Source organism: Clupea harengus, unplaced genomic scaffold, assembly GCF_900700415.2.
Source record: "Clupea harengus unplaced genomic scaffold, Ch_v2.0.2, whole genome shotgun sequence".
NCBI classification, from domain to species: Eukaryota; Metazoa; Chordata; class Actinopteri; order Clupeiformes; family Clupeidae; genus Clupea; species Clupea harengus.
Window position 1 is genome coordinate 1 of NW_024879740.1, and position 23,559 is coordinate 23,559.

A 23,559-nucleotide genomic window follows, 5' to 3' on the forward strand; every position below is an offset into this window, starting at 1 on the left:
CTCAAAATAATTCCGGTGTTCGTAAAGTCTTGGCCCTGCAAATGGGAAACAATCAGTGCCAGTGTGATTTGATCATCAACCTCTTGTCAGAATCACCGACTACAACTTTTAATGCTTTACATTAGCAAAAATAAATATGTGTACTAATTTGTATTGCAAAAAGGCAAATCTATGGTAACCGTCTCTCTTTCTCTTTTTACCCACAACCTCTTCCCCAGGTTTCTTTCCTATTGTATGAACATAAAGATTAAAGGTGCAGTACAAGAACAAGTCAGCAAGCATCTCTGAGAGAATTGTGAGTAAATAAACTATTTCTATGTTAGTCACAATAGATGTACAGGCAAGGTTTAGTTGGAGTACTGCCAAAGAGAAAGCCTTTTTTATTCATGTAAATTGTATTTGTTATGTGTTACATACATCCTTGAAGGAAGGTACATTATCTCCATCACCGTTCAGTTCACACATCCACCCCACCCCTCTACTACACTCCTTTGTGTAGTCTCAGCAGGTTGATTTATGGCCATGCCCACCTGAGGACCATCAGATGTGTAAACGGTGCTCAGAGACCTGCCCATAACCCTTTGTCATGCTAGTTTGCATTCCAACAGCTCCTACAGCTGATTGGCTAGGTTTGAATTCAAGAAGGTAATAGGTCAGACAGAAGAAGCATTATATTAACACCACAAAGACAGATTAATGAACTCACATTGTTAAGGCTGGCACTGGGATGCTCTGGATCTATACAGTATTTGTAATTCAGCAGCAGTACAACTATACTGTAGTTCTTTCTTTGCAGATTTTCACCATATCGTTGCATTAAAGGATAGTTTGACCGAGTTTCTGTTTCCAAACAGAACTAAAGTCAGAAATGTCTGGATTTACCGAACCATCACAACCGCTCATGTCAGTGAAGAAGGAGATAAAAGAAGAAGAATTTGATGATTTCCTACAAGAGTATTTGTCTGCAATTCAGACAGTGGAAGAAAAGCCTGGAATGGAATGTGAAATCAAGACTGAAATGTACACGTCACCAACCATGAAAGAAGAAAAGAATTCACCAATGGAAATTACAGATGAAGAAGAATTTGATTTAAGTGAATATGGTCACTATGCCTCTTCTCCTACAGGTAAGTTGCTTTTTCATCGTTATGTGTTATGTATAGTTACACTACTTCAATTTTAGAGAAACTTGGCTAACTTGTGCTTCACAATGAATGTGAGACCTATTCAGAGAACAGAGATACTGTGGGAATACCTTACTTATGGGATAATATCTGCAGTCTGTTACATTCAAAAGAGAGAAAGTGTCTGACAAAACAAAAATAAAAAATATGTATCGTATGTATTGTATTGTAGAATCATCCCAGATAGAGAAGAAGAGAGAAAATGTTGCTGAACTTTTTTTTATAATCTTACAGGAGACATTCAAAGGATCCAATCTAATATGAAAGGGAACACTGAGGAAAAAAGAAACAAAGACAGATGTCACAATCAGTCAAATCAATCACACCTAACCGTACATATGATGAAACATACTGGAGAAAAGCCAGTTCAGTGTTCTCAATGTGGAGGGACCATTAATTATATATCCAGCCTCAAGGAACCCCAGAGGATCCATACTGGGGAAAGGCCTTATCAGTGTTCTCAGTGTGAAAAGACCTTTAGCCACATGTCTCAACTTAGGACCCATCAGAGGATCCATACTGGAGAAAAGCCCTATCAGTGTTCTCAGTGTGGAAAAACCTTTAGACAAATGTCTAATCTCAAGAGACACCAGGGGATCCATATTGGGGCAAAGCCACATCAGTGTTCTCAGTGTGGAAAGGCTTTTAATCAAATGACTAATCTTAAAAATCACCAGAAGATCCATACTGGAGAAAAGCCACATCAGTGTTCTCTGTGTGGAAAAACCTTCAACCTTATGTGTAATCTTAAAAAACACCAGAAGATCCATACTGGAGAAAAGCCACATCAGTGTTCTCTATGTGGAAAAACCTTTAGCCTTATGGGTAATCTTAAAACACACCAGAAGATCCATACTGGAGAAAAGCCACATCAGTGTTCTCAGTGTGGAAAAACCTTTAGCCAAATGTCTGATCTTAAAACACACCAGAAGATCCATACTGGAGAAAAGCCACATCAGTGTTCTCAGTGTGGAAAAACCTTTAGCCACATATCTCATCTCAAGAAACACGAGAAGATCCATACTGGAGAAAAGCCACATCAGTGTTCTCAGTGTGGAAAGGCTTTTAATCAAATGAGTAATCTTAAAAATCACCAGAAGATCCATACTGGAGAAAAGCCATATCAGTGTTCTCTGTGTGGAAAAACTTTCAGCCATATGTGTAATCTTAAAACACACCAGAAGAGCCATACTGGAGAAAAGCCACATCAGTGTTCTCTGTGTGGAAAAACCTTTAGCCTTATGGGTAATCTTAAAACACACCAGAAGATCCATACTGGAGAAAAGCCACATCAGTGTTCTCAGTGTGGTAAAAACTTTAGCCGAATGTCTGATCTTAAAACACACCAGAAGATCCATACTGGAGAAAAGCCACATCAGTGTTCTCAGTGTGGAAAGGCCTTTAACCAAATGTCTAATCTCAAGAGTCACCAGAGGATCCATTGAAATGATGTGCTGCCCTGCTAATACCTGATTGAGTATCACTTACTGAAATATTTTAGATTAGATGAGTTTTAAAACAACATGTGATGTACATGATAAAAGTGTATTCCTTCACATATGAAACATTAGTTAGGGTAGAGATTGAAACATGAATTCAATAAAAAAAAGTTAAAAGTGAGTGTTTTTTTCAAGTATGTGTATGTGGGGGTGCGGTGTGAGGACGTAAAATATATAATCGACAAGCAGCAGTAGCTGTTTGTGCAAGCTTTCTAGATATATGGCCTAAACAGCGCCTCATATGAAGATTATCTACACCTCAAAGATGAGTGTTGAGGGTCAGAGATGGGGGAAGAAAGAAAGAGGACGGGGGAGGGAACATAGCATTGTCATTAAAAAGGGTAGACACAGACAAACATGGCTACCTCAAAAATACAGACTCTGCCCTCACTGTAGTAACAGGGTATGAGTTACTTTTCCTGACAGAATGTAATAAGTATAACAACATAAGGGAAACCTACTTCTCAAGAATAAAAGGCATTTGCTCTGGGTTTACAAAAATAAAAAGAGAAGAAAAATGATCATTCCTCCTGGGTGAAACAATGCAAAAATCTTTATGCTTTAAGCGTAGAACAAATCTCAAGACACATCAGGAAATATACAGTAGACAAACCATGCTGGTTTTTTTCTGACCATACACACAAATATCAGATCTTTGGTTCATTAATGTAGATGCTTTTGTTAGCCACAGAAGCAGAACATTTTAAGGTTGATGTTCAACACCAGTTTACCCTTAGGGTAAAAGTAGGTTTTTGTAAGGGTATGTTTACATTTGAATTAAATAAAAAAATATTGTACTACATTCCCTCATGTTATTATTGGTGAGGTCTTCTAGAACAGTAGTTCCCAAACTTTTTACAGTACCGTACCCCTTCAGACATTTAATATCCAGCTGCTTATGACGTTACCAAATTAATTTCTGTATCTTTCCTGGGTCTTCGTTATTAAAAATATATTTTTGTTTTGAGAGAATTGTCATGTTTCCTTCTTCTAGTTTAGCCTCCTAAAAAGAAACAATTTCATACGTGTTATTGTTGTCACGATTTGGAACCTCTGTGTCACAAGTTGGGACCTCCGGGCCTCTGGAGGCCGCCAACTAGAGAGGCTGTGGTGTGGTTGTGTGTGTACATGTGCTTCCAGTGTTTGTTATGTTTGTACATGTGCTTTTGTTGACTTTCTGTGTCGGTTTTCCTTTCATTGTTGCCAACTGTCTGTTTGTTAGTTAATTGGTCACATGACCCATTAAGTGTTGTATTTATACCTGGTGGTTTTTTGTGTTCTTTTCGGTGACTTACTCGTTTGTGTTCTGGTCAGTACTGGGTTCTAGCTTTCATGTTTCGTGTTTCAAGTCTCAGGTCTCTCAAGGCTCTTAGGTTAATCACGTTTGCTAGTTCCAGTTTCACAGTCTTTGTAAATCTTTTATTTTTCCTAGTCTTGTTAAAATCAACTTCTCTGTTTTTGATTATCTGTTTTTGACTGTCTTCTGAGCGTTTGGATTATTCCTTTTTGTGTTTTCCCTGTTTTGGAGAAGTAATTAAAGACAACAATTCCTGCAAGCATCTTGCATTTGGGTCCTACTTCCTTCATTAGCTCAGTGAGCTTCTCTCTGGACCAGAGAACCAGCGGCCAGAGTTCGTTTCCCGAGCCCGGCCCTGACAATTGTCAGTAATTTGATGCTAAAAATAAATGATAGGCTAATGATAATTAATAAATAATGGAAACCTTCTGTGTGCCTGTGCAACTTCACTGCTTGGCCCCCAAACACACACATTTGACTCAGCAGCTAATTAGTGTATATTAACACACCCGTGCACCTGCCAGCTGTTATAATGGGGCACTAAGACAGAGATGGCCAGGACTCCCCATAGCTAGGTTAACTGGCATGAGACCTTGCATGTTTTACACGTCTTGCGGAGATTCACACTCCGTACCAACCTGTTCAATAGAGTATGGTGGGAATACACAACACCCTGTTACTTAATTGTTATGGAAAACTGAGTGGGAATAAAAATGTCTTATCTATCCCGTGTTGTTTTTATCTGATACATTCATGGGTTTTCTACATGAAACAGGTTTTAATGTTTAGCTTGTGCCAATTCAAGCATTTCGTAAGTAAACAATGAACTTTATGTGAACTACAACTGTGGTAGAGAGATGAAGCACTGTTTAATTATTCGGTTTCATTGAATCTACAAAATAGGCAGTATCTCATAAAAGTGAGCAGGTGAAGAGATTTGTTGCCATACTTTCAATGTAGGCTCCATAAGATAAGATACAGATAAGATAAGATAAACCTTTATTAATCCCTGTAGGGAAATGCAGGTGTAATAGCAGCAAGGAGAGTTACAGGTAAGAGTGGGTTACAATGTAATAGGAATACAAAATATAAATAAAAATAAATATAAATAAGATAAGTAAAACACTGGCCCTACATATCTGCGCTGGTTCTCTGAGTGATTGCATTTACATTTACATTTACATTTAGCAGACGCTTTTGTCCAAAGCGACGTACAAGGGAGAGAACAAGCTACGAGCAATAGAACCTGGTGTTACAATAAATACTACTTTACATAAGAAATATAAAAAACGAAATGGAAAAGAAAAAGAAGTGCAGGAATGTAACTGCTGTAATTGCAAGTTAACACTAGTCAAAGTGCCAGTTAAGACGGGAGGTGCTCTCTGAAGAGTTGGGTCTTCAAAAGCTTCTTAAAGGTAGAGAGGGATGCCCCTACTCTGGTAGTGCTAGGCAGTTCATTCCACCAACGTGGAACTACAAATGAGAATAGTCTAGACTGCCGTACTTGCACAGACGGCAGTACCAAACGACGCTCACTAGAAGAGCGCAGCATCCTAGGTGTAACATTTGCCCTTACAAGAGCATTTAGGTAGGTGGGAGCAGAGCCAGTAATAACTCTGTAGGCAAGCATAAGTGACTTGAACTTAATGCGAGCAGCTACAGGCAGCCAGTGGAGCTCAATGAGTAGCAGGGTGACGTGTGCCCTTTTCAGTTGGTTGAACACCAGAAGCGCCGCCGCATTCTGGATCATTTGTAGTGGTTTTACCACGCAAGCCGCCAGACCCGTTAGGAGGGCGTTGCAGTAATCAAGGCGGGAACTCACCAAGGTTTGCACCAGCAGCTGGGTGGTGTACTGGGTTAGGTACGGCCTGATTTTGCGGACGTTGAATAGCGCAAAGCGGCAGGACCTGGAGACAGAGGCGATGTGGTCCGTGAAAGTCAGTTGGTCATCAATAATGACCCTGAGGTTTCTTGGGTTGGTTGGACAGCCTATCCGTAAATAAATATAACTATGTACATATGTACAGTCCAGGTGTAGAAGTCGTGCTGGGGCTGTGATCTGGGGGAGGTGTGTGTGGGGTGGCATGCTGCTGCCTCCTGGGGTGGGGGGGTGGGGGGAGACATGGTGTAAGTGGGGGCACTGGTGGTGATGAGTGGGGTCGGGGGCTGGGGGAGGCGGGAGGCGAGGTGTGAATGGGGGCACTGGTGGAGTTGATGAGAGGGGACCCAGTCTGCCTTGCTGAGCTCATTGGGGTTGGGAGGTCAAACCTGTTGAAAAACTGGTTCAGCTCGTTAGCACTTTCCAGGGTCCCCTCAAGGGCAGTGCTTGACTGTGTGTAGCCAGTTATCTTTCTACACTTCCCTGGAGATGTTGGCCTGTAGCCAAAATAGACAGTATCTCTTAAAAGTGAACAGGTGAAGAGATTGGTTGCCATACTAGATTCTAGAGTAATGGTAGAGTAGAGAAGTAGAGTAGAAGATCAGTGAAGGAGTGAATAATGTCTCAGGTCTGTGTCCCTCCATTTCAACACATCTTGAATGACACATCAACACAGCTGAAGAAATGCCCAAACTGAAGTTGCTGGGTCTCAGCGGTTTGTAAAACTCTTGAGATTGAAGTGCTGTCTGTTCGACTTTTCACTCGTATGAAGGCAGATGTTTTTCCTTTAACACACTAGACTGATTTAAAACTTAAAATTGTAAGGACCTTCATCAGTATTTGTCCATGTGGGACTGGAGATTACTGGTGGGTGTCAGTAGACAACGTCATGTTCCACAATGTATTGTTGTGACATCTATGAGACCTAGACATGGTGTTATATTCTAAGTGTAAGTACTTGTACATTGTTTCCATTATTGAGTTAAGAATTCCCTTTGAAGATGCGATTGAGAAAGTATTTGAAAGCAAGAAGCTAAGGTATGCGGAAGTGGTAGCGAAACCAAGACAACGAGGTTGGGCATCACACACAAGACCAGTGGAGATGGGTGTTAGAGGATTTGTAGCTAAATCAACCAAATCACTTCTGTTGGATTTAAGTTTTCGAGGAAGGTCACTCAAAGGAGCTTTAAAGGAGTTGCCTAAGGCTCCTGAAAAAGCGAGCCAGATGGTTGTGACTGAGACGCGCACAGACTACTTGGGGTCATGAATTAAACTGAACTAAAACTGAGATACGTGAAATCTTATCAAGGTCCATTTTGAGGTGTATCTGTTTGTTGTCTCTGTTAGCGGCATACATTCTAACCCATCATGAGAATGTAGTGGGTGGCTCTGGGATGCCAGACACCACTGTTGAGCCTTCTGGAGGCACTGTGGGCCTAATTCAACAAAACACTGATGAAGGAAGGTGCCTGCTTGAAAACCCCAGTGAAATGCTCACAAAGGTAGCTTTGTTGATGTTGTAGTATCCTGTTGCTCAGGTTGTATGGTTGCGCAATCATGTTGTTGTGTTTAGCACTTGTGGGCTACAGACTGGGACTGTTTTACTATGAAGGAGGGCCTTAAGGATCCTGGGTACAACATGCGGCTGTTGTGGCTGTCTCCAACCAGTTTTGCGTACTGGTATGTATAGTTGGGCAGTTGTTACATTGGTTAGGTTGCTGGCTATGAGTACTTGCATCTGATAGTGAGAGGATTAGCCACTGTGGGAATTCCCCAACCAATAGCACAAGGAATTGAACATATTTTCCTTTGTATAACCAAAATGACATAAAGTTATGTGTGACAGAGCTGACAAACAGTACAGTACAGTCACTAGTTTCTTATTGGCTAGTTTCATGATGAATGGCTATCTTCTTAAAGAAGACTCAATCAAAAGGGGTTAAAGTGGTTCTCTGTGTTCGAGTTCTGTACAGCACAACATCAATTAGAAAACTCTTCTCAAACTGATTTTCTTCCAGTTACTTGTCAGTGTTTGTGAATGGCTCAGTAATACCCAATGGACATGAAAAATATTGCACTGAAAAGGGGATGCAGGTACGTAAGTAAGTAGGTGTTCCATATGACATAGCAGTGGCCTTCTTCTCAACACCTTGTAACTAATTACAGTATATCATGTGAGTGAACATGAGATTCATGATCAAGCAGCTGCAACACCTTGTAAAAAATTACAATAAATCCTGTGAGTTCATGATTAAGCAGCTGCTATCCAAAATGGTAATGTTCATGGTAACAAAGGAAAAGTCCCCACACTGGATTTGCTCAGACACCTGGGGTCAGGAAGCAAACTGAGCTGTGAGCAATTAATCATAGTATGGCAATGGGATAGGCCATTTGAGAACCATCTTAGGCAGTAGGTCAGAGAAACCTGATTATCATACAGAACAACAAAAGATTGCCAGACCTGTTTGAATTAGAAGCCTAGCTCATTTACATTAAAAACCTGGGAGGTGTCTTAAACCGTATATATGGCTAGATAAGATGCTTGTTGTTCAGATATGCACCACTGAATCTGGAGTATGTTCCACGTGCTTCGTTACTGTACTGGAATGTATACAGATTGCTGCATCAACCACAAAAGAAACTTCCCTTTTTCTTACAACCTCTTTTATGACATCTGGATAAATTACCCAATGTGTTGTGGATGTGACTAGATTGGCATTAGCACAAACTCCCCAGTATTTGAGCCTCAAGTTCTTTTTTTGGTATTACAACCCTGAAAATAGCATTCTTTGAAATCTCTGTCTGGTCACTACTCCTTCTCTGTCTTCTGCTTCTACATGAATACTACTGATTCATTATGACTGTGTGGAAATTCAAAAACATAAATTGTAAAAAACACTTTGGGAATAATTGTTGTTGAACAATTACCAGAAAAAAGTATGGACTAATGTGACAAAGCTGTGCAAGGTGCTTTGATCTGTGTATCTGTGAAAGTGACCTGTTGGTGCATGTCAAGAAAATCACTGAATCACAGAAAGAAAAATAAACTTAAAGGTTCAGGTACACTTTTGGTCAAATTTAGCAACTTGCTCCTCACAGTCTTCTAGCTGTCTGTTCAGGGTGTGTCCTCAAAATAATTCCGGTGTTCGTAAAGTCTTGGCCCTGCAAATGGGAAACAATCAGTGCCAGTGTGATTTGATCATCAACCTCTTGTCAGAATCACAGACTACAACTTTTAATGCTTTACATTAGCAAAAATAAATATGTGTACTAATTTTTATTGCAAAAAGGCAAATCTATGGTAACCGTCTCTCTTTCTCTTTTTACCCGCAACCTCTTCCCCAGGTTTCTTTCCTCTTGTATGAACATAAAGATTAAAGGTGCAGTACAAGAACAAGTCAGCAAGCATCTCTGAGAGAATTGTGAGTAAATAAACTATTTCTATGTTAGTCACAATAGATGTACAGGCAAGGTTTAGTTGGAGTACTGCCAAAGAGAAAGTATTTTTTATTCATGTAAATTGTATTTGTTATGTGTTACATCCTTGAAGGAAGGTACATTATCTCCATCACCGTTCAGTTCACACATCCACCCCACCCCTCTACTACACTCCTTTGTGTAGTCTCAGCAGGTTGATTTATGGCCATGCCCACCTGAGGACCATCAGATGTGTAAACGGTGCTCAGAGACCTGCCCATAATCCTTTGTCATGCTAGTTTGCATTCCAACAGCTCCTACAGCTGATTGGCTAGGTTTGAATTCAAGAAGGTAATAGGTCAGACAGAAGAAGCATTATATTAACACCACAAAGACAGATTAATGAACTCACATTGTTAAGGCTGGCACTGGGATGCTCTGGATCTATACATTATTTGTAATTCAGCAGCAGTACAACTATACTGTAGTTCTTTCTTTGCAGATTTTCACCATATCGTTGCATTAAAGGATAGTTTGACCGAGTTTCTGTTTCCAAACAGAACTAAAGTCAGAAATGTCTGGATTTACCGAACCATCACAACCGCTCATGTCAGTGAAGAAGGAGATAAAAGAAGAAGAATTTGATGATTTCCTACAAGAGTATTTGTCTGCAATTCAGACAGTGGAAGAAAAGCCTGGAATGGAATGTGAAATCAAGACTGAAATGTACACGTCACCAACCATGAAAGAAGAAAAGAATTCACCAATGGAAATTACAGATGAAGAAGAATTTGATTTAAGTGAATATGGTCACTATGCCTCTTCTCCTACAGGTAAGTTGCTTTTTCATCGTTATGTGTTATGTATAGTTACACTACTTCAATTTTAGAGAAACTTGGCTAACTTGTGCTTCACAATGAATGTGAGACCTATTCAGAGAACAGAGATACTGTGGGAATACCTTACTTATGGGATAATATCTGCAGTCTGTTACATTCAAAAGAGAGAAAGTGTCTGACAAAACAAAAATAAAAAATATGTATCGTATGTATTGTATTGTAGAATCATCCCAGATAGAGAAGAAGAGAGAAAATGTTGCTGAACTTTTTTTTATAATCTTACAGGAGACATTCAAAGGATCCAATCTAATATGAAAGGGAACACTGAGGAAAAAAGAAACAAAGACAGATGTCACAATCAGTCAAATCAATCACACCTAACCGTACATATGATGAAACATACTGGAGAAAAGCCAGTTCAGTGTTCTCAATGTGGAGGGACCATTAATTATATATCCAGCCTCAAGGAACCCCAGAGGATCCATACTGGGGAAAGGCCTTATCAGTGTTCTCAGTGTGAAAAGACCTTTAGCCACATGTCTCAACTTAGGACCCATCAGAGGATCCATACTGGAGAAAAGCCCTATCAGTGTTCTCAGTGTGGAAAAACCTTTAGACAAATGTCTAATCTCAAGAGACACCAGGGGATCCATATTGGGGCTAAGCCACATCAGTGTTCTCAGTGTGGAAAGGCTTTTAATCAAATGAGTAATCTTAAAAATCACCAGAAGATCCATACTGGAGAAAAGCCACATCAGTGTTCTCTGTGTGGAAAAACCTTCAACCTTATGTGTAATCTTAAAAAACACCAGAAGATCCATACTGGAGAAAAGCCACATCAGTGTTCTCTATGTGGAAAAACCTTTAGCCTTATGGGTAATCTTAAAACACACCAGAAGATCCATACTGGAGAAAAGCCACATCAGTGTTCTCAGTGTGGAAAAACCTTTAGCCAAATGTCTGATCTTAAAACACACCAGAAGATCCATACTGGAGAAAAGCCACATCAGTGTTCTCAGTGTGGAAAAACCTTTGGCCACATATCTCATCTCAAGAAACACGAGAAGATCCATACTGGAGAAAAGCCACATCAGTGTTCTCAGTGTGGAAAGGCTTTTAATCAAATGAGTAATCTTAAAAATCACCAGAAGATCCATACTGGAGAAAAGCCACATCAGTGTTCTCTGTGTGGAAAAACCTTCAGCCATATGTGTAATCTTAAAACACACCAGAAGAGCCATACTGGAGAAAAGCCACATCAGTGTTCTCTGTGTGGAAAAACCTTTAGCCTTATGGGTAATCTTAAAACACACCAGAAGATCCATACTGGAGAAAAGCCACATCAGTGTTCTCAGTGTGGTAAAAACTTTAGCCGAATGTCTGATCTTAAAACACACCAGAAGATCCATACTGGAGAAAAGCCACATCAGTGTTCTCAGTGTGGAAAGGCCTTTAACCAAATGTCTAATCTCAAGAGTCACCAGAGGATCCATTGAAATGATGTGCTGCCCTGCTAATACCTGATTGAGTATCACTTACTGAAATATTTTAGATTAGATGAGTTTTAAAACAACATGTGATGTACATGATAAAAGTTTATTCCTTCACATATGAAACATTAGTTAGGGTAGAGATTGAAACATGAATTCAATAAAAAAAAGTTAAAAGTGAGTGTTTTTTTCAAGTATGTGTATGTGGGGGTGCGGTGTGAGGACGTAAAATATATAATCGACAAGCAGCAGTAGTGTTTGTGCAAGCTTTCTAGATATATGGCCTAAACAGCGCCTCATATGAAGATTATCTACACCTCAAAGATGAGTGTTGAGGGTCAGAGATGGGGGAAGAAAGAAAGAGGACGGGGGAGGGAACATAGCATTGTCATTAAAAAGGGTAGACACAGACAAACATGGCTACCTCAAAAATACAGACTCTGCCCTCACTGTAGTAACAGGGTATGAGTTACTTTTCCTGACAGAATGTAATAAGTATAACAACATAAGGGAAACCTACTTCTCAAGAATAAAAGGCATTTGCTCTGGGTTTACAAAAATAAAAAGAGAAGAAAAATGATCATTCCTCCTGGGTGAAACAATGCAAAAATCTTTATGCTTTAAGCGTAGAACAAATCTCAAGACACATCAGGAAATATACAGTAGACAAACCATGCTGGTTTTTTTCTGACCATACACACAAATATCAGATCTTTGGTTCATTAATGTAGATGCTTTTGTTAGCCACAGAAGCAGAACATTTTAAGGTTGATGTTCAACACCAGTTTACCCTTAGGGTAAAAGTAGGTTTTTGTAAGGGTATGTTTACATTTGAATTAAATAAAAAAATATTGTACTACATTCCCTCATGTTATTATTGGTGAGGTCTTCTAGAACAGTAGTTCCCAAACTTTTTACAGTACCGTACCCCTTCAGACATTTAATATCCAGCTGCTTACCCCCCCCCCCCCCCCCCCCCGTTGAAAAAAATAAACTTTTCCTTTTCACCTTTTACTTTAATTCCGTTTTAATCCGTTTCGGCTTATTTTGTTCACCCAGAGGTAGATTGATGGCCTAAAATGAGTGAATAATATGTGCCACAAGTGACCCAAACCTTCTAAGGTTGTTGTTGGCCAGCCATCAACAGAACAGAAGACTAAAAAAACATTATTTGCAGGCGATTGGGAAGATGAACTAATTCATTTGACAGGCTACGGAGGTCTGTGTTGAATAGGGGGGCGTGGCCGGAGCGGAGTTCAGCACAGACGTGACATTTTCTCAGTGGTTTTGTTTTCGAATTAATGCTTGTTCATCGTTGCGATCGTTGTTGTGTTTATAAGAAATAAATACAGCCTTGCAGGACAAAATACAGGGGAATTTGGGCGATTTTGATGCACAAAATGATGTTTCCGTCTGAAAGTTGCAATTCTGTTTCAAACGGTACATTCTGTGAATTCCTTCCGTTTTCTGTTATCGCGGAAATTTTCTCCCCGCGTACCCCCTGAACCACTTTGCGTACCCCTGGGGGTACACGTACCCCAGTTTGGGAACCGATGTTCTAGAACATAATCATATATGCCACTTTTGCATCTGTGTTTTTAGTGATATATACAAATATATAAAAGCATTTAGGCATGTCAAACTTCCTAAAAGAGTCTAACAGGCCTTGGTCTCCCAAGTGTTAAAGGGAAAGGTTTGTATTCTAACCTTTTGTGATAACATTGTGGCTACTCCTCATAGGGATTGTAGTTCTTAATCTTGCTGCCATGTTATGTGTGGGTTGTAGCTGGCAGGAAAATAACTACTAAAGCTAGTTACCAAATTAATTTCTGTATCTTTCCTGGGTCTTCGTTATTAAAAATATATTTTTGTTTTGAGAGAATTGTCATGTTTCCTTCTTCTAGTTTAGCCTCCTAAAAAGAAACAATTTCATACGTGTTATTGTTGTCACGATTTGGAACCTCTGTGTCACAAGTTGGGACCTCCGGGCCTCTGGAGGCCGCCAACTAGAGAGGCTGTGGTGTGGTTGTGTGTGTACATGTGCTTCCAGTGTTTGTTATGTTTGTACATGTGCTTTTGTTGACTTTCTGTGTCGGTTTTCCTTTCATTGTTGCCAACTGTCTGTTTGTTAGTTAATTGGTCACATGACCCATTAAGTGTTGTATTTATACCTGGTGGTTTTTTGTGTTCTTTTCGGTGACTTACTCGTTTGTGTTCTGGTCAGTACTGGGTTCTAGCTTTCATGTTTCGTGTTTCAAGTCTCAGGTCTCTCAAGGCTCTTAGGTTAATCACGTTTGCTAGTTCCAGTTTCACAGTCTAGTCACAGTCTTTGTAAATCTTTTATTTTTCCTAGTCTTGTTAAAATCAACTTCTCTGTTTTTGATTATCTGTTTTTGACTGTCTTCTGAGCGTTTGGATTATTCCTTTTTGTGTTTTCCCTGTTTTGGAGAAGTAATTAAAGACAACAATTCCTGCAAGCATCTTGCATTTGGGTCCTACTTCCTTCATTAGCTCAGTGAGCTTCTCTCTGGACCAGAGAACCAGCGGCCAGAGTTCGTTTCCCGAGCCCGGCCCTGACAATTGTCAGTAATTTGATGCTAAAAATAAATGATAGGCTAATGATAATTAATAAATAATGGAAACCTTCTGTGTGCCTGTGTAGCTTCACTGCTTGGCCCCCACACACACACATTTGACTCCGCAGCTAATTAGTGTATATTAACACACCCGTGCACCTGCCAGCTGTTATAATGGGGCACTAAGACAGAGATGGCCAGGACTCCCCATAGCTAGGTTAACTGGCATGAGACCTTGCATGTTTTACACATCTTGCGGAGATTCGCACTCCGTACCAACCTGTTCAATAGAGTATGGTGGGAATACACAACACCCTGTTACTTAATTGTTATGGAAAACTGAGTGGGAATAAAAATGTCTTATCTATCCCGTGTTGTTTTTATCTGATACATTCATGGGTTTTCTACATGAAACAGGTTTTAATGTTTAGCTTGTGCCAATTCAAGCATTTCGTAAGTAAACAATGAACTTTATGTGAACTACAACTGTGGTAGAGAGATGATGCACTGTTTAATTATTCGGTTTCATTGAATCTACAAAACAGGCAGTATCTCATAAAAGTGAGCAGGTGAAGAGATTTGTTGCCATACTTTCAATGTAGGCTCCATAAAATAAGATACAGATAAGATAAGATAAACCTTTATTAATCCCTGTAGGGAAATGCAGGTGTAATAGCAGCAAGGAGAGTTACAGGTAAGAGTGGGTTACAATGTAATAGGAATACAAAATATAAATAAAAATAAATATAAATAAGATAAGTAAAACACTGGCCCTACATATCTGCGCTGGTTCTCTGAGTGATTGCATTTACATTTACATTTACATTTACATTTACATTTAGCAGACGCTTTTGTCCAAAGCGACGTACAAGGGAGAGAACAAGCTACGAGCAATAGAACCTGGTGTTACAATAAATACTACTTTACATAAGAAATATAAAAAACGAAATGGAAAAGAAAAGAAGTGCAGGAATGTAACTGCTGTAATTGCAAGTTAACACTAGTCGAAGTGCCAGTTAGGACGGGAGGTGCTCTCTGAAGAGTTGGGTCTTCAAAAGCTTCTTAAAGGTAGAGAGGGATGCCCCTACTCTGGTAGTGCTAGGCAGTTCATTCCACCAACGTGGAACTACAAATGAGAATAGTCTAGACTGCCGTACTTGCACAGACGGCAGTACCAAACGACGCTCACTAGAAGAGCGCAGCATCCTAGGTGTAACATTTGCCCTTACAAGAGCATTTAGGTAGGTGGGAGCAGAGCCAGTAATAACTCTGTAGGCAAGCATAAGTGACTTGAACTTAATGCGAGGAGCTACAGGCAGCCAGTGGAGCTCAATGAGTAGCAGGGTGACGTGTGCCCTTTTCAGTTGGTTGAACACCAAACGCGCTGCCGCGTTCTGGATCATTTGTAGTGGTTTCACCACGCAAGCCGCCAGACCCGTTAGGAGGGCGTTGCAGTAATCAAGGCGGGAACTCACCAAGGTTTGCACCAGCAGCTGGGTGGTGTACTGGGTTAGGTACGGCCTGATTTTGCGGACGTTGAATAGCGCAAAGCGGCAGGACCTGGAGACAGAGGCGATGTGGTCCGTGAAAGTCAGTTGGTCATCAATAATGACCCTGAGGTTTCTTGGGTTGGTTGGACAGCCTATCCGTAAATAAATATAACTATGTACATATGTACAGTCCAGGTGTAGAAGTCGTGCTGGGGCTGTGATCTGGGGGAGGTGTGTGTGGGGTGGCATGCTGCTGCCTCCTGGGGTGGGGGGGGTGGGGGGAGACATGGTGTAAGTGGGGGCACTGGTGGTGATGAGTGGGTTCGGGGGCTGGGGGAGGCGGGAGGCGAGGTGTGAATGGGGGCACTGGTGGAGGTGATGAGAGGGGACCCAGTCTGCCTTGCTGAGCTCAAGGGGGTTGGGAGGTCAAACCTGTTGAAAAACTGGTTCAGCTCGTTAGCACTTTCCAGGGTCCCCTCAAGGGCAGTGCTTGACTATGTGTAGCCAGTTATCTTTCTACACTTCCCTGGAGCTGTTGGCCTGTAGCCAAAATAGACAGTATCTCTTAAAAGTGAACAGGTGAAGAGATTTGTTGCCATACTAGATTCTAGAGTAATGGTAGAGAAGAGAAGCAGAGTAGAGGATCAGTGGAGTGAATAATGTCTCAGGTCTGTGTCCCTCCATTTCAACACATCTTGCATGACACATCAACACAGCTGAACAAATGCCCAAACTGGAGTTGCTGGGTCTCAGCGGTTTGTAAAACTGTTGAGATTGAAGTGCTGTCTGTTTGACTTTTCACTCGTATGAAGGCACATGTTTTTCCTTTAACACACTAGACTGATTTAAAACTTAAAATTGTAAGGACCTTCATCAGTATTTGTCCATGTGGGACTGGAGATTACTGGTGGGTGTCAGTAGACAACGTCATGTTCCACAATGTATTGTTGTGACATCTATGAGACCTAGACATGGTGTTATATTCTAAGTGTAAGTACTTGTACATTGTTTCCATTATTGAGTTAAGAATTCTCTTTGAAGATGCGATTGAGAAAGTATTTGAAAGCAAGAAGCTAAGGTATGCGGAAGTGGTAGCGAAACCAAGACAACGAGGTTGGGCATCACACACAAGACCAGTGGAGATGGGTGTTAGAGGATTTGTAGCTAAATCAACCAAATCACTTCTGTTGGATTTAAGTTTTCGAGGAAGGTCACTCAAAGGAGCTTTAAAGGAGTTGCCTAAGGCTTCCTGAAAAAGCGAGCCAGATGGTTGTGACTGAGACGCGCACAGACTACTTGGGGTCATGAATTAAACTGAACTAAAACTGAGATACGTGAAATCTTATCAAGGTCCATTTTGAGGTGTATCTGTTTGTTGTCTCTGTTAGCGGCATACATTCTAACCCATCATGAGAATGTAGTGGGTGGCTCTGGGATGCCAGACACCACTGTTGAGCCTTCTGGAGGCACTGTGGGCCTAATTCAACAAAACACTGATGAAGGAAGGTGCCTGCTTGAAAACCCCAGTGAAATGCTCACAAAGGTAGCTTTGTTGATGTTGTAGTATCCTGTTGCTCAGGTTGTATGGTTGGGCAATCATGTTGTTGTGTTTAGGACTTGTGGGCTACAGACTGGGCCTGTTTTACTATGAAGGAGGGCCTTAAGGATCCTGGGTACAACATGCAGCTGTTCTGGCTGTCTCCAACCAGTTTTGCGTACTTGTATCTATAGTTGGGAAGTTGTTATATTGGTCAGGTTGTTGGCTATGAGTACTTGCATCTGATAGTGAGAGGATTAGCCACTGTGGGAATTCCCAAACCAATAGCACAAGGAATTGAACATATTTTCCTTTGTATAACCAAAATGACATTAAGTTATGTGTGACAGAGCTGACAAACAGTACAGTACAGTCACTAGTTTCTTATTGGCTAGTTTCATGATGAATGGCTATCTTCTAAAAGAAGACTCAATCAAAAGGGGTTAAAGTGGTTCAATTAGAAAACTCTTCTGAAACTGATTTTCTTCCAGTTACTTGTCAGTGTTTGTGAATGGCTCAGTAATACCCAATGGACATGAAAAATATTGCACTGAAAAGGGGATGCAGGTACGTAAGTAAGTAGGTGTTCCATATGACATAGCAGTGGCATTCTTTTCAACACCTTGTAACTAATTACAGTATATCATGTGAGTGAACATGAGATTCATGATCAAGCAGCTGCAACACCTTGTAAAAAATTACAATACATCCTGTGAGTTCATGATTAAGCAGCTGCTATCCAAAATGGTAATGTTCATGGTAACAAAGGAAAAGTCCCCACACTGGATTTTCTCAGACACCTGGGGTCAGGAAGCAAACTGAGCTGTGAGCAATTAATCATAGTATGGCAATGGGATAGGCCATTTGAGAACCATCTTAGGCAGTAGGTCAGAGAAACCTGATCATCATACAGAACAACAAAAGGTTGCCAGACCTGTTTGAATTAGAAGCCTAGCTCATTTACATTAAAAACCTGGGAGGTGTCTTAAACCGTATATATGGCTAGATAAGATGCTTGTTGTTCAGATATGCACCACTGAATCTGGAGTATGTTCCACGTGCTTCGTTACTGTACTGGAATGTATACAGATTGCTGCATCAACCACAAAAGAAACTTCCCTTTTTCTTACAACCTCTTTTATGACATCTGGATAAATTACCCAATATGTTGTGGATGTGACTAGATTGGCATTAGCACAAAACTTCCCAGTATTTGGGCCTCAAGTTCTTTTTTTGGTATTACAACCCTGAAAATAGCATTCTTTGAAATCTCTGTTTGGTCACTACTCCTTCTCTGTCTTCTGCTTCTACATGAATACTACTGATTCATTATGACTGTGTGGAAATTCAAAAACATAAATTGTACAAAGCACTTTGGGAATAATTGTTGTTGAACAATTACCAGAAAAAAGTATGGACTAATGTGACAAAGCTGTGCAAGGTGCTTTGATCTTTGTATCTGTGAAAGTGACCTGTAGGTGCATGTCAAGAAAATCACTGAATCACAGAAAGAAAAAGAAACTTAAAGGTTCAGGTACAATTTTGGTCAAATCTAGCAACTTGCTCCTCACAGTCTTCTAGCTGTCTGTTCAGAGTGTGTCCTCAAAATAATTCCGGTGTTCGTAAAGTCTTGGCCCTGCAAATGGGAAACAATCAGTGCCAGTGTGATTTGATCATCAACCTCTTGTCAGAATCACCGACTATAACTTTTAATGCTTTACATTAGCAAAAATAAATATGTGTACTAATTTGTATTGCAAAAAGGCAAATCTATGGTAACCGTCTCTCTTTCTCTTTCTACCCGCAACCTCTTCCCCAGGTTTCTTTCCTATTTTATGAACATAAAGATTAAAGGTGCAGTACAAGAACAAGTCAGCAAGCATCTCTGAGAGAATTGTGAGTAAATAAACTATTTCTATGTTAGTCACAATAGATGTACAGGCAAGGTTTAGTTGGAGTACTGCCAAAGAGAAAGCCTTTTTTATTCATGTAAATTGTATTTGTTATGTGTTACATCCTTGAAGGAAGGTACATTATCTCCATCACCGTTCAGTTCACACATCCACCCCACCCCCCTACTACACTCCTTTGTGTAGTCTCAGCAGGTTGAGTTATGGCCATGCCCACCTGAGGACCATCAGATGTGTAAACGGTGCTCAGAGACCTGCCCATAACCCTTTGTCATGCTAGTTTGAATTCTAAAATCTCCTACAGCTGATTGGCTAGGTTTGAATCCAGGAAGCTAATAGGTCAGACAGAAGAAGCACTATATTAACACCACAGAGTCAGATAAATGGCACCGGGCTGCTCTGGAACTATACAGTATTTGTAATTCACCAGCAATACAACTATATTGTAGTTCTTTCTTTGCAGATTTTCACCATATCGTTGCATTGAAGGATAGTTTGACAGAGTTTCTGTTTCCAAACAGAACTAAAGTCAGAAATGTCTGGATTTACCGAACCATCACAACCGCTCATGTCAGTGAAGAAGGAGATAAAAGAAGAAGAATTTGATGATTTCCTACAAGAGTATTTGTCTGCAATTCAGACAGTGGAAGAAAAGCCTGGAATGGAATGTGAAATCAAGACTGAAATGTACACGTCACCAACCATGAAAGAAGAAAAGAATTCACCAATGGAAATTACAGATGAAGAAGAATTTGATTTAAGTGAATATGGTCACTATGCCTCTTCTCCTACAGGTAAGTTGCTTGTTCGTCGTTATGTGTTATGTATAGTTACACTACTTACATTTTAGAGAAACTTGGCTAACTTGTGCTTCACAATGAATGTGAGACCTCTTCAGAGAACAGAGATACTGTGGGAATACCTTACTTATGGGATAATATCTGCAGTCTGTTACATTCAAAAGAGAGAAAGTGTCTGACAAAACAAAAATCAAAAATATGTATCGTATGTATTGTATTGTAGAATCATCCCAGATAGAGGAGAAGAGAGAAAATATTGCTGAACTTTTTTTTATAATCTTACAGGAGACATTCAAAGGATCCAATCTAATATGAAAGGGAACACTGAGGAAAAAAGAAACAAAGACAGATGTCACAATCAGTCAAATCAATCACACCTAACCGTACATATGATGAAACATACTGGAGAAAAGCCAGTTCAGTGTTCTCAATGTGGAGGGACCATTAATTATATATCCAGCCTCAAGGAACCCCAGAGGATCCATACTGGGGAAAGGCCTTATCAGTGTTCTCAGTGTGAAAAGACCTTTAGCCACATGTCTCAACTTAGGACCCATCAGAGGATCCATACTGGAGAAAAGCCCTATCAGTGTTCTCAGTGTGGAAAAACCTTTAGACAAATGTCTAATCTCAAGAGACACCAGGGGATCCATATTGGGGCAAAGCCACATCAGTGTTCTCAGTGTGGAAAGGCTTTTAATCAAATGAGTAATCTTAAAAATCACCAGAAGATCCATACTGGAGAAAAGCCACATCAGTGTTCTCTGTGTGGAAAAACCTTCAACCTTATGTGTAATCTTAAAAAACACCAGAAGATCCATACTGGAGAAAAGCCACATCAGTGTTCTCTATGTGGAAAAACCTTTAGCCTTATGGGTAATCTTAAAACACACCAGAAGATCCATACTGGAGAAAAGCCACATCAGTGTTCTCAGTGTGGAAAAACCTTTAGCCAAATGTCTGATCTTAAAACACACCAGAAGATCCATACTGGAGAAAAGCCACATCAGTGTTCTCAGTGTGGAAAAACCTTTAGCCACATATCTCATCTCAAGAAACACGAGAAGATCCATACTGGAGAAAAGCCACATCAGTGTTCTCAGTGTGGAAAGGCTTTTAATCAAATGAGTAATCTTAAAAATCACCAGAAGATCCATACTGGAGAAAAGCCATATCAGTGTTCTCTGTGTGGAAAAACCTTCAGCCATATGTGTAATCTTAAAACACACCAGAAGAGCCATACTGGAGAAAAGCCACATCAGTGTTCTCTGTGTGGAAAAACCTTTAGCCTTATGGGTAATCTTAAAACACACCAGAAGATCCATACTGGAGAAAAGCCACATCAGTGTTCTCAGTGTGGTAAAAACTTTAGCCGAATGTCTGATCTTAAAACACACCAGAAGATCCATACTGGAGAAAAGCCACATCAGTGTTCTCAGTGTGGAAAGGCCTTTAACCAAATGTCTAATCTCAAGAGTCACCAGAGGATCCATTGAAATGATGTGCTGCCCTGCTAATACCTGATTGAGTATCACTTACTGAAATATTTTAGATTAGATGAGTTTTAAAACAACATGTGATGTACATGATAAAAGTTTATTCCTTCACATATGAAACATTAGTTAGGGTAGAGATTGAAACATGAATTCAATAAAAAAAAGTTAAAAGTGAGTGTTTTTTTCAAGTATGTGTATGTGGGGGTGCGGTGTGAGGACGTAAAATATATAATCGACAAGCAGCAGTAGCTGTTTGTGCAAGCTTTCTAGATATATGGCCTAAACAGCGCCTCATATGAAGATTATCTACACCTCAAAGATGAGTGTTGAGGGTCAGAGATGGGGGAAGAAAGAAAGAGGACGGGGGAGGGAACATAGCATTGTCATTAAAAAGGGTAGACACAGACAAACATGGCTACCTCAAAAATACAGACTCTGCCCTCACTGTAGTAACAGGGTATGAGTTACTTTTCCTGACAGAATGTAATAAGTATAACAACATAAGGGAAACCTACTTCTCAAGAATAAAAGGCATTTGCTCTGGGTTTACAAAAATAAAAAGAGAAGAAAAAATGATCATTCCTCCTGGGTGAAACAATGCAAAAATCTTTATGCTTTAAGCGTAGAACAAATCTCAAGACACATCAGGAAATATACAGTAGACAAACCATGCTGGTTTTTTTCTGACCATACACACAAATATCAGATCTTTGGTTCATTAATGTAGATGCTTTTGTTAGCCACAGAAGCAGAACATTTTAAGGTTGATGTTCAACACCAGTTTACCCTTAGGGTAAAAGTAGGTTTTTGTAAGGGTATGTTTACATTTGAATTAAATAAAAAAATATTGTACTACATTCCCTCATGTTATTATTGGTGAGGTCTTCTAGAACAGTAGTTCCCAAACTTTTTACAGTACCGTACCCCTTCAGACATTTAATATCCAGCTGCTTACCCCCCCCCCCCCGTTGAAAAAAATAAACTTTTCCTTTTCACCTTTTACTTTAATTCCGTTTTAATCCGTTTCGGCTTATTTTGTTCACCCAGAGGTAGATTGATGGCCTAAAATGAGTGAATAATATGTGCCACAAGTGACCCAAACCTTCTAAGGTTGTTGTTGGCCAGCCATCAACAGAACAGAAGACTAAAAAAACATTATTTGCAGGCGATTGGGAAGATGAACTAATTCATTTGATAGGCTACGGAGGTCTGTGTTGAATAGGATAGGGGGGCGTGGCCGGAGCGGAGTTCAGCACAGACGTGACATTTTCTCAGTGGTTTTGTTTCGAATTAATGCTTGTTCATCGTTGCGATCGTTGTTGTGTTTATAAGAAATAAATACAGCCTTGCAGGACAAAATACAGGGGAATTTGGGCGATTTTGATGCACAAAATGATGTTTCCGTCTGAAAGTTGCAATTCTGTTTCAAACGGTACATTCTGTGAATTCCTTCCGTTTTCTGTTATCGCGGAAATTTTCTCCCTGCGTACCCCCTGAACCACTTTGCGTACCCCTGGGGGTACACGTACCCCAGTTTGGGAACCGATGTTCTAGAACATAATCATATATGCCACTTTTGCATCTGTGTTTTTAGTGATATATACAAATATATAAAAGCATTTAGGCATGTCAAACTTCCTAAAAGAGTCTAACAGGCCTTGGTCTCCCAAGTGTTAAAGGGAAAGGTTTGTATTCTAACCTTTTGTGATAACATTGTGGCTACTCCTCATAGGGATTGTAGTTCTTAATCTTGCTGCCATGTTATGTGTGGGTTGTAGCTGGCAGGAAAATAACTACTAAAGCTAGTTACCAAATTAATTTCTGTATCTTTCCTGGGTCTTCGTTATTAAAAATATATTTTTGTTTTGAGAGAATTGTCATGTTTCCTTCTTCTAGTTTAGCCTCCTAAAAAGAAACAATTTCATACGTGTTATTGTTGTCACGATTTGGAACCTCTGTGTCACAAGTTGGGACCTCCGGGCCTCTGGAGGCCGCCGACTAGAGAGGCTGTGGTGTGGTTGTGTGTGTACATGTGCTTCCAGTGTTTGTTATGTTTGTACATGTGCTTTTGTTGACTTTCTGTGTCGGTTTTCCTTTCATTGTTGCCAACTGTCTGTTTGTTAGTTAATTGGTCACATGACCCAT

General features: G+C 40.2%; 1 protein-coding gene across 3 annotated transcripts; it reads left to right on the forward strand.

The window, feature by feature from the left end:
* The first annotated feature begins 9 nt into the window (after positions 1-9).
* On the forward strand, positions 10-21,977 carry LOC122130183 (zinc finger protein OZF-like). 3 transcript variants are annotated; one of them, XM_042704822.1, is made up of 4 exons: positions 10-295; positions 9,205-9,281; positions 9,779-10,109; positions 10,401-12,173. In XM_042704822.1, the coding sequence occupies exons 3-4, from the start codon at positions 9,851-9,853 to the stop codon at positions 11,609-11,611; spliced, it is 1,470 nt and encodes a 489-aa protein (XP_042560756.1). In that variant the 5' UTR covers positions 10-295; positions 9,205-9,281; positions 9,779-9,850; the 3' UTR covers positions 11,612-12,173. The 3 variants fall into 3 exon arrangements, with proteins under 3 accessions (XP_042560756.1, XP_042560757.1, XP_042560758.1); XM_042704823.1 differs by lacking the exon at positions 10-295 and adding an exon at positions 1,055-1,127; XM_042704824.1 differs by lacking the exons at positions 10-295; positions 9,205-9,281; positions 9,779-10,109; positions 10,401-12,173 and adding exons at positions 19,043-19,104; positions 19,582-19,912; positions 20,204-21,977.
* The last annotated feature ends 1,582 nt before the right edge of the window (positions 21,978-23,559 follow it).

Excerpts from the sequence above, each read along its gene's own strand:
- LOC122130183 (XM_042704822.1), top strand. The coding sequence starts at position 9,851 with ATGTCTGGATTTACCGAACCATCACAACCGCTCATGTCAGTGAAGAAG. Across the intron at positions 10,110-10,400 it reads CTATGCCTCTTCTCCTACAG|GAGACATTCAAAGGATCCAA; the intron begins GTAAGTTGCTTT and ends ATAATCTTACAG.